The sequence below is a fragment of the Pristiophorus japonicus genome, chromosome 4, assembly GCF_044704955.1.
Source record: "Pristiophorus japonicus isolate sPriJap1 chromosome 4, sPriJap1.hap1, whole genome shotgun sequence".
Classification (NCBI taxonomy): Eukaryota; Metazoa; Chordata; class Chondrichthyes; family Pristiophoridae; genus Pristiophorus; species Pristiophorus japonicus.
In genome coordinates this window covers 58192659-58204760 of record NC_091980.1, presented here as the reverse complement: position 1 = coordinate 58204760, position 12102 = coordinate 58192659, and the positions used below count along the sequence as shown (strand labels likewise).

The window sequence follows — 12102 nt, the reverse complement described above, 5'->3', positions numbered from 1 at the left end:
GATAGATGCAGACCTAGAACTTTGTGTTCGCAGGTGCAACACGTGTGCTCAGCTGGGCAACGCACCCAGGGAAGTCCCTCTTAGCCCCTGGTCCTGGCCCGCCAAGCTCCTGGTCACGCATCCATGTGGACTACGCAGGTCCTTTCATGGGAAAAATGGTTTTGGTTGTAGTAGACGCCTACTCCAAATGGATTGAGTGTGCCATTTTAAATTCAAGCACATCCTCTGCCACGGTAGAAAGTCTACGGGCAATGTTCACACCCCATGGTCTACCGGACGTCTTGGTCAGCGACAATGGCCCGTGCTTCATAAGCACTGAATTCCAGGACTTCATGGCAGGCAATGGAATCAACCATGTCAGAACAGCACCGTTCAAGCCAGCCTCAAATGGCGAGGTGGAACGAGAAGTGCAGATAATCAAACAGGGGATGCTCAGAATCCAAGGGGGTTCCCTACAAAGCCGCTTATCACGCCTCCTGTTGGCCAATAGACCCCGACTACACTCGCTCACAGGAGTTCCACCTGCAGAGCTGCTAATGAAAAGAACGCTCAAAACCAGTTTATCCCTTATACATCCTACTATAAAAGAAATTGTCGAGAGCAGGCTTCAATCACAATGTGACTACCATGACAGGAATGTGAGGGCGTGATGTATTGATGTCAATGACCCTGTTTTTGTCCATAATTACACTGCAGAGCCCAAATAGCTTGCAGGCACTGTGATTGCCAAAGAGGGGAATAAGGTTTTGTTCATTAAACTTACCAATGGACAAATCTGCCGCAAACACGTGGATCAAACTAAAAAGAGGTTCAGCAACCCCATCGAAGATGCAGAGGAAGAACACGATGTCGAGTTTACTCCACCACAGGTGACCGAACACCGGAACCAAGTGGAGGAGAGCCCAATCACTGTGAGCAATCCGAACAGGCCCGAGGCACCGCAAACAGCAGACACTCAGGCCAGCGCCCAACAACCGGAGCCCCAACTCAGGCGCTCTACAAGAGAGCGTAAACCACCAGAGAGACTTAACCTGTTATCCCAATAAGACTTTGGGGGGGAGGTGATGTCATGTATTCAACTATCATTGTAACCCATGTCTTAGCTGACCTAAGTTATACACCTTGAGAACATTGACCACAGGGGGGCGAACTTGTGGGAGACACTCCTAACCTGGACTTGCAGGTATAAAAGGGGAAGCTCTGCCCACCTTCAGTGTCTTGAGGTCTTGGTAATAAAGGTAACTGGTCACAGAGTGACTTTCTCTCAAGTATGGGCCTCGTGTGCATTTATACTGTATAGTAAGGATATATCACCATGGGTGGCTCAGCTCCATCGGGGCAGAGGAAGGAGAGTAGAAGAGCAATAGTGGTAGGGGATTTGATAATTAGAGAAACAGACAGGCGCTTCTGTGGTCACAGACGTGACTCCAGGATGGTATGTTGCCTCCCTGGTGCCACAGTCAAGAATGTCACTGAATGGCTGCAGGACATTCTGAGGGGGGAGGGTGAACAGCCAGAGGTCATGGTCCATATCGGCACCAATGATATAGATAGAAAGAGGGATGAGGTCTTGCAGGCAGATTTTAGTGAGCTAGGTAAGAGATTAAAAAGCAGGACCTCAAAGGTAGTAATTCCGGACTACTCCCGGAGCCACATGAGAGTGAGTACAGAAATAGGAGGATAGAGCACATGAATGCGTGGCTGAAGAGATGGTGCAGGAGGGAGGGCTTTCGATTACCTGAGGCATTGGGACCGCTTCTCGGGGAGGTGGGACCTGTACAAGTCAGACAGGTTGCAGCTCAACAGGGCCGGGACCAATCTCCTCGCTGGGGGGCGTTTGCTTGTGCTGTAAGGGAGGGTTTAAACTAGCTTTACAGAGGGATGGGAACCTGAGAGTAAATTCAGAAGGCAGAGAAGAAAAGCTTGAAATGGAAGGCAGAAAATTAGTACGCGAGTTTGGGTGGCAGAGGAAACAAAGGCTAGAAAATAGACAGCAAGGGAGTTTGGCAGTGCTAAATGTTATACACTTCAATGCAAGGAGTATAGGAAATAAGGCAGATGAGCTGAGAGCACAGATTGACACATGGGAGTATGATATTATAGCTATTAATGAGATATGGCTGATAGAAGGACAGGAATGGCAGCTCGACATTCCTGGTTACAGGGTTTTCAGACGGGACAGAGAGGGGGATAAAAAGGAGAGTGGGTTCCAATAGTGATTTAAGACACAATTACAACTGTGAGGAGGGATGATATGTTAGAAGTATCATCAAATGAGGCCATATGGGTTGAACTGAAGAACAAAAAAGGGGCAATCACATTGCTGGGAGTGTACTATAGACCCCCAAACAGTCAGAGGGAGAAAAAAGAGCAAATATGCAGGCAAATTTCTGAGAAGTGCAAAAACAAAAGGGCAGTAATAATAGGGGATTTCAACTACTTTAATATTAACTGGGATAGAATTATTGTGAAAGGTATTGAGGGAGCAGATTTCTTAAAGTGATTCAGGAGAATTTTTTTAGCCAGTCTAGCAAGCCCAATAAGAGAGGGGATGGTTCTGGCTTAGTTTTAGGGAATGAAGCTGGGCAGATGAAAGGGGTATCAGTGGGAGAGCATTTTGGTGGTAGTGATCATTATTCAGTTAGATCTAGGGTAGTTATGGAAAAGGACAAAGATAGACCAGCAATACAAATTCTCAACTGGGGAAAAGCTAATTTTACTAAACTGAGATGTGATTTAGCCAACGTGGACTGAAAATATCTACTTGAAGTGTCAGTCCAATAAAAGAAAGTCTTGGATTTATATAGCACCTTTCACGACCACTAGATGTTTCAAGCGCTTTACAGCCAATGAAGTACTTTCTGGAGTGTAGTCACTGTTATAATGTAGGAAACGCAGCAGCCAATATGTGCACAAGCAAGCTCCCACAAACAGCAATGTGATAATGACCAGATAATCAGTTTTTGTTATGTTGATTGAGGGATAAATATTGGCCAGGACACCAGGGATAACTTCCCTACTCTGCTTCGAAATAGTGCCATGGAATCTTTTACATCCACTTGAGAGAGCAGACGGGACCATGGTTTAACGCCCCATCCGAAAGACGGCACTTCCAAAAGTGCAGCATTCCCTCAGCACTGCACTGGAGTGTCAGCCTAGATGTTTTTACGTGTTCAAGTCTCTGGAGTGGGACTTAAACCCACAACTTACTGACTCAGGCAAGTGTGCTACCAACTGAGCCACAGCTGACACAATTCAAGGAGAAGATAGTAATGGTTCACAGAAAGTATGTCCCCTTAAAGAAAAAGGGTTGAACAAACAAATCTAGAGCCCCCTGGATGTCAAGGGGCTTACAGGGTAGGATAAACAAAAAAAAGGAAGCTTCTGCTGCAGATACTGAGGGCTCCATACTGCAGAAACCCTGGAGGAGTACAGGAAGTGCAGGGGTAAAATTAAAAAGAAAATTAGGAAAGCAAAGAGAGGACATGAAAAAATATTGGCAAGTAAATTCAAGGAAAACCCAAAAATGTTTTATAAATACATTAAGAGCAAGAGGATAACTAAAGGAAGAGTGGGGCCTCTTAGGGACCATAAAGGTAACCTGTGTGTGGAGGCAGAAGATGTGGGTATGATTCTTAATGAACAGTTTGTGTCTGTTTTCAAAAAAAGAGAGGGACGATATAGACATTGCAATCAGGGAGAAGGAGTGTGACATATTAAATGAAATAAGCAGAGTGAGAGAAGAAGTATTAAGGGGATTAGTATCTTTGAAAGTGGATACATCCCCAGGCCCGGATGAAAAGTATCCCAGGCTGTTAAGAAAAGTAAGAGAGGAAATAGCAGAGTTCTTCCATCATTTTACAATCCAGAGGACTGCAAATGTTGTATTGTTGTTTAAAAAGGGAGAAAGGGATAGAAAGAGTCATTATAAACCAGTCAACCTAACATCAGTGGTGGGAAAATGATTGGAAAAATCTCTGAGGGACAGGATAAATCTTCATTTTGAAAGACACGGATTAATCAAGGACAGTCAGCATGGATTTGTTAAGGGAAGGTCATGTCTGACTAACTTGATTTAATTTTTTGAGGAGATAACAAGGAGGATCGATGCGGGTAGTGCATTTGATGTAGTCTATATGGATTTTAGCAAGGCTTTTGATAAGGTCCGCGTGTCAGACTGGTCACAAAAGTAAAAGCCCATGGGATCCAAGGCAAAGTGGCAAGTTGGATCTAAGATTGGCTCAGAGGCAGGAAGCAAATGGTAATGGTTTTTGTGACTGGAAGGCTGTATCCAGTGGTGTTCCGCAGGGTTCATTACCAGGTCCCCTGCCTTTTGTGATATATATCAATGATTTGGACCTGAATGTAGGAGGTATGATTAAGAAGTCTGCAGATGATGCAAACATTGGCCGTGTGGTTGATAATGAAGAAGAAAGCAGTAGACTGCAGGAAGGTATTAATGGACTGGTCAGATGTGCAGAACAGGAACAGTAGCAAATGGAATTCAATCCGGAGAAGTGCGAGATAATTAATTTGGACACTGAGAAGTGTAGAGGAACAGAGGGACCTTGGAGTGCATGTCTACAGATCCCTGAAGGTAGCAGGACAGGTAGATAAGGTGGTTAAGATAGCATGCGGGATACTTGCCTTTATCAGCCGAGGTATAGAATATAAAAGCAAGGAAGTTATGCTTGAATTGTATAAAACACTAGTTAGGCGAAAGCTAGAGTACTGCGTGCAGTTCTCATCACCACATTACAGAAAGGATGTGATTGCCCTAGAGAGAGTACAGAGATTTACGAGGACTGGACTGGAGAATTTTAGCTATGAGAACAGATTGGATAGGCTGAGGTTTTCTTTGGAACAGAGGAGGCTGAGGGGAGATCTAATTGAGGTGTATAAAATTATGAGTGGCCTAGATAGAGTGGATAGGAAGGCCCTATCCCCTTAGCAGAGGGGTCAATAACCAGGGGACATAGATTTAAAGTAAGTGGTAGGAGGTATAGAGGAGATTTGAGGAGAAATCTTTCACCCAGAGGGTGGTGGGTGTCTGGAACCCACTGCTTGAAAGGATAGTAGAGGCAGAAACCCTCATAGCATTTAAAAAGTAATTGGTTATGCATTTGAAGGGCCGTAACTTACAAGGCTACAGACGAAGAGCTGGAAAGTGGAATTAGGCTGGATAGTTCTATATTGGCCGGCACAAACACGATGGGCCAAATGGCTTCTGTGCTGTAAATTTCCATGATTCTATGAATGAACACAGTCAGATGTCTCATGCATTTCCTAATCTGCTGCTACAAGTTTACATGTTAAATCAAATATCAAATCTAGGTCACTGGAAAAAATTAAGGAAAGATTATTTGGTTCAGGGTGGCAAAGTTAAATATAAATTATAATTTATCTACAGGGTCTTGGGAAGAGTATTAGTATTATAAATTAGAGTAAGTGACTTGTCATTATTAAGGAAGGTTTGTGAAGGCAAAATATAAATATTGCAATGAGTATTATGCTTTCCTTTGTTTCTCTTTGTTTTATGATGTGTATCAAACAGTTACACTTTTTGATCTTCCAGAATTTTTCTCAAGGTGTACTTGGTTAAGTTGTGGCACATTTACTCGCAGGTATATACTTTGAGATTTAGTTAACAGCCTAATGGTGCATGAACACTTATTTAATAGCGATTATAACATGATTGAGTTCAACTTGACCTCATCCTCACCAATCTACCTGTCACAGATGCATCTGTCCATGACACATTGGTAGCAGTGACCATCACACAGTTATTGTGGAGAAGAAGTCCCGTCTTCACACTGAGGGCATCCTCCATTGTGTTGTGTGACACTACCACCGTGCTAAATGGGATAGATTCAGAACAGATCTAGCAGCTCAAAACTGGACATCCATGAGGCACTGTGGTCCATCAGCAGCAGCAGAATTGTATTCCACCGCAATCTGTAACCTCATGGCCCAGCGTATCCCTCACTCTACCACCACAGTTAAGCCAGGGGACCAACCCTTGTTCAAGAAGGAGTGCAGAAGAGCATGCCAGGAGCAGCATCAGGCATACCTAAAAATGAGGTGCCAACCTGGGGAAGCTGCCACACAGGATTATATGCATGCTCCGCAGCATGCTATACGCAGAGCTAAGCGATCCCCCAATCAATGGATCAGATCAAAGCTCTGCAGTCCTGCCACATCCGGTCGTAAATAGTGGTGTACCATTAAACAACTAATGGGAGGAGGCTCGAGCAATAACCCCAATCTCAATTATGGCGGAGCCCAGCAGGTGACTGCAAAAGACAAGGCTGAAGCGTTCGCAACCATTTTCAGCCAGAAGTGCCAAGTAGATGATCCATACGGGCTTCCTCCTGAGATCCCCGCCATCACAGAAGCCAGTTTGCAGCCAATTTGATTCATTCCACATGATATCAAGAAATGGCTGAGCGCACTGGATACAACAAATGGAATGGGCCCTGACAACATCCCAGCTGTCGTGCTAAAGACTTGTGCTCCAGAACTAGCCGTGCCTGTAGCCAAGATACTCCAGTACTGCTACAGCACTGGCATTTATCTGACAATGTGGAAAACTGCCCAGGTATGTCCTGCCCACAAAAAGCAGGGCAAATCCAATCTGACCAATTACTGCCCCACCAGTCTACTGTCAATCATCAGCAAAGTGATGGAAGATGTCGTCGACAGTGCTATCAAGCGGCACTTACCAATAACCTGCTCACCGATGCTCAGTTTGGGTTCCGCCAGGACCACTTGGCTCCAGACCTCATTACAGCCTTAGTCCAAACACAGACAAAAGAGCTAAATTCCAGAGGTGAGGTGAGAGTGACTGCCCTTGACACCAAGGCAGCATTTGATCGAGTGTGACACCAAGGAGCCCTGGTAAAACTGAAGTCAATAGGAATCAACTCCACTGGCTGGAGTCATACCTAACACAAAGGAAGAAGGTTGTGGTTGGAGGTCAATCATCCCAGCCCCAGGACATCTTTGCAGGAGTTCCTCAGGGAGGTGTGCTAGCCCTCTTCAACTGCTTCATCAATGACCTGTCCTCCATCTTAAGGTTAGAAGTGGGGATGTTCACTGATGATTGCACAGTGTTCAGTGCCATTTGCAACTCCAATGAAGCACTCCATGCCCACATGCAGCAAGACGTGGATGACATTCATGCTTGGGCTAATAAGTGGCAAGTATCATTCGCGCCACACAAGTGCCAAGCAATCATAATCTTCAAAAAGCGAGAGTCTAACCACAGCCCCTTGACATTCAACGGCATTACCATCGCCGAATCCTCCACCATCACATTCCTGGGGGTCACCATTGACCAGAAACTTAACTGGACCAGCCACATAAATACTGTGGCAACAAGAACACGTCAGAGGCCGGGTACTCACCTCACTCCCAAAGCCTGTCCACCATCTACAAGGCACAAATCACGAGTGTGATGGAACACTCTCCACTTGCTTGGATGAGTGCAGCTCCAACAACTCAATGAGCTCGACACCATCCAGGAGAAAGCAGCCTGCTTGATTGGCACCCCATCCACCACCTTAAACATTCACTCCCTCCACCACTGGTGCACCGTGGCTGCAGTGTGTACCATCTACAAAATGCACTGCAGCAACTCGTCAAGGCTTCGGTGGCAGCACCTCCGTAACCTGCGACCTCTACCACCTAGAAGGACAAGGGCAGTAGGCATATGGGAACAACATTACCTGCAAGTTCCCCTCTAAGTTGCACACCATCCTGACTGGGAAGAATATCGCTGTTCATCGTCTGGGTAAGATCCTGGAACTCCCTCCGTAACAGCACTGTGGGAGTAACTTCACCACACGGACTGCAGCGGTTCAAGAAGGTGGTTCATCACTACCTTCTCAAGGGCAATTATGGATATGCAATAAATGCTGACCTTGCCAGAGATGCTCACATCCCATGAATGGATTAAAAAAAAATGTTTGAAAGGGGAAACGCAAAACGGCTATTAAAATTTTAGATTTGGGTAAGGCTGACTTCCAATGGGATGAGAGAGACTGTCCACAGTAAACTGGGCAAATCTGTTGCTGGAGAAAACAACAGAATATCAGTGGGAGATGTTCAAAAAGTAATTGAATGTGATCCAGAACCAGTTTATACCCTGAGGGGCAAGAGCTCCAGTTGCCAAAAAAAAAGCCATGAATGACTAAAGAGGTAAGAGACAGCATTAAAATAAAAGAAAAAGCATACAAAAATGCAAAATATAGTACAGATCCTGGTGAATGGGAAAGATAGAAAGAACAGCAAAGGGTCACAAAACAGATAGTAAGAGCTACAAAAAGGAGTATGAAAAGAAACTTGCAAGGGATATCAAAATCATGTCAATTTTTTTTTACCGTTATATTAGGAAAAAGAGGGTGGTCAGGAGTTATGTTGGGCTGTTGAAAACTGATATTGGTAATATTGTCAATGATAAGGAAATGGTAGGCATGTTAAGTAATTAATTTGCTTCGGTATTTACAGTATAGGAAGAGGATGGCATGCTGGAAATCTGAAGGAAACTAATATTGAATCAGGCACGGGGAGTCAATAAAATTAATGTCAATAAAATAACAATAATGATGAAAATAATTGCATCAAAGAGTGACAAATCCCCAGGACCAAATCATTTCCATCCCAGGGTTTTAAAGGAAGTAGGTGAGCACTTTGGAAGATTATAATTAGGGCATTTGCAAAGCTCTCTCGATTCAGGAACCGTTCCTTTGTGCATGTCACTCTGCTATTTAAGGAAGGTGAGAGAGGGAAATCAGGGAATTACAGACCTGTTAGCCAAACATCTGTTTTGGGAAATTACTAGAGTCTATAATTAAGGATAGGGTGACTGAACATCTTGAAAATTTTCAACTGATCAAAGAGAGCCAGCATGGATTTATGAAAGGAAGGTCATAACTGACAAACCTATTAGAATTTTTTGAGGAGGTGACTAAAGTAGTGGGCAGGAGAATGTCTATGGATGTTATTTATATGGACTTTCAGAAGGCATTTGATAAAATCCCTCATAAGAGACTTCTAACTAAGGTTGAAGTCCATGAAATTGAATGAAATGATTGACCTGGTTAGGAAATTGGCTGAGCGGCAGGAGACAGAGAGTAGGGATAATGGACAGATACTCTAATTGGCAGGATGCGACTAGTGGTGTCCTGTAGGGATCTGTGTTGGGACCTCAACTTTTCAGAGTATTTATTAACAACTTAGATGATGGCATAGAAAGCTACGTATCCAAATTTGGCAATGACACAAAGATAGGTGGCACTGTAAGCAGTGTAGATGAAAGCATAACATTACAAAGGGATATTGATAGATTAAGTGAATAGGCAAAACTGTGGCAAATGGATTTCAATGTAGGCCAACGTGAGGTCATCCACTTTGGACCTAAAACGGATAGAACCGGAGACTTTCTAAATGGTGAAAAGCTAAAAACAGTGGCGGTTCAAAGAGATTTGGGGATCCAGGTACATAGATCATTAAAATGTAATGAACATGTACAGAAATAAAACAAAAAGGCAAATGGAATGCTGGCCTTTATATCTAGAGGACTAGAATACAAGTGGGTAGAAGCTATGCTGCAGCTGTACAAAGCCCTGGTTAGACCACACCTGGAGTACTGTGAGCAGTCTGGGCACCACACCGTAGGAAGTATATATAGGCCTAGGAAGGAGTCCAGCATAGGTTTACCAGAATGATACCTGAACTCCAAGGGTTAAATTATGAGGAGAGATTACACAAATTAGGATTGTATTCCCTAGAATTTAGATGGTTAAGGGATGATTTGATCAAAGTTTTCAGGATGTTAAGGGTAACAGATAGGGTAGATAGAGAGAAACTATTTCTGCTGGTTAGGGATTCTAGGACTAGGGAGCATAGTCAAAATGGCCTACTCCTGTTCCTATGTTCCTATAATATCGAACTATATAAACCAGAGAGATCCCTGTTGTGTTGGTTTAGCAACCTCAACCAGGATACTGATGAGACGATACAATACCATAGGCTTCAATGTCTTTCAGCTAAAGAGAAAATAACAGTCAGCATTCCTGCTGTTCATCATTGTCCATTAAGCCCTGATGGAAAATGTGTGTGACTGGATGATGGGAAAAGATAGGATTAGGTTGGCAGTGATACTCCATGATATAATTGCCTGTAGCCACAGTCCAAACTCCTAATTGTAAATGTTCACTTGAGCATGGCTCCTAGATCTCTTTAGAACAACACATCAGAAATATCTGCTCTAAAATGAATTTTGATTATTGTACATTGGAATAAATTACCTCTTTGAAAAAAATCTTCCTGACCCATTTTACATTACATAGGCTGTTAGTAAAATTCTAGAGAACATTTCATGGAATATTTGTTTGAAATCCTATTCATGCAGAATTTGCAGAAATGAGCCTAATATCAGTATGTTCTGGCTGCATTTCAATAAGATGCTTATCTTACTTAACATGTGAAGATACAAAATATTTTGTATTTAATTATATCAATAATCTGATCACTCAGTCATTCTTTGGTGACACAGACAAGATATCTTTCTAGTCTTACAGTCAATTCCAGGTCACTTGGCTAATTGAAATACTGTTGTGTAAATTCAGTACCTATTTTCCTGAGCTTTAGACTCTTGACAGGATAACTCGGCTGACATTAGCTGTGCTCAGCCTTAACCATCCGCGCCCCAAGGCATGCAGCAAGCACCTATGTACAATCAGAAAGGGTGTTTGAGGGTTGTCAAAATTATTTACAGTCTTTGATTGCAGATAGGTTGATACCAGTTGAGTGCACACTGAAATGTAAGTAGGTACTCTTATACCACAGCTATTAGAAAGGTTAAATCAATGAAACCAAAGGAATTACTATCTGTCTTTTCAATCCTAGATTAAAGGTTATTAAATCCCAGCAAATATTTTGTCTATATGTTGATGGTGGCCTGGGGTTGGAGTGGTTAAATGTGCCACCTGGATAAACCTCATGAAAATTACAACACTAATTTTTTTCAAACTAACCCTTTAGGAAAACTATTGAAAATGGACAACCTCAGTGATAATCAGACGCAGGAAAAAGTGCCATGCCTTTTCGTCAATATATATCATCCAGAAGAAGAGGAATCAAATGTTTTCAGGCATATCGAATTCAGTGAGCAACAGATATATAAAGCTCATGAGATGGTGACCTTTGGTAGGAAGAACACTTGTAATATCCAACTAAACCACATAAGAGCTTCCAGGTTGCAGTTTCAGATTCAGGCTTTCCTCACAGATGGCCATTCAGGACTCCAGTTTGAGATAAAAAACCTGAGCGACAGATTTTCACTATATGCCAATGACCAGGAACTGGGCTACTTACAGAAGCAGCTGCTGCCTTTGAAATGTATTCTCAAGTTTACTGAATTTCAATTTTACCTGGAACAAGAAGAAGGTGAAACAGTGGCCGAGTTTGCAGTTGTGATTAAGAAGAGCTCCCATGCATTTTGCCAGGAGACATACCCCAGATTCCATTCCCAGATTGAAACTCCTGATTGGAATGGGCAGCACAAACCACAGGAACCGGTGGAAGTTGGTGACGATCTTGACCAATACATGTGTTCATAACCAGATACACAACCATTTTCTCTGTTTTATTACAGAAGTCTTTTTTTTTCTTTGCTCGCCTCCCAATTAGGCATTTTGAATGGACATTCCAAAAGCCTGTGAAAGAATGGTTGTGTGAAAAAAAATCTGAATTTAATGCTGAAATTGTTGCATTCCAATTATGATATTGAACCTTATAAAGTAAATGAAAGAGGTAAAGTCTGAAATAAGACAAATGGGTATAATTAGGGACATAAATTTAAATCGTTTAAAACGATATTTCTAATGTGAAATTTGGTGAATGTCTGTTTGAAGGAAATATGTATAGAAGAGCAGTTTAATATAACCAACTTTATTAATATTACTGGAATTTATGTATAGCTCATATATTAGACACATTTAATACTATTACATATATATAAAATTAATCAGAAAAGGGAATAGTGCCAGATGACTGGCCGACAGCTGATGTGATAGCTATATATAAAAAGGCACCTAG

General features: G+C 42.7%; 1 protein-coding gene across 1 annotated transcript; it reads left to right on the top strand.

Moving 5' to 3' along the window:
• The first annotated feature begins 4374 nt into the window (after positions 1–4374).
• Positions 4375–11624, top strand: LOC139262446 (TRAF-interacting protein with FHA domain-containing protein A-like). Its single transcript, XM_070877635.1, has 2 exons — positions 4375–4453; positions 11047–11624. The coding sequence occupies exons 1-2, from the start codon at positions 4375–4377 to the stop codon at positions 11622–11624; spliced, it is 657 nt and encodes a 218-aa protein (XP_070733736.1).
• Positions 11625–12102: the final 478 nt, after the last annotated feature.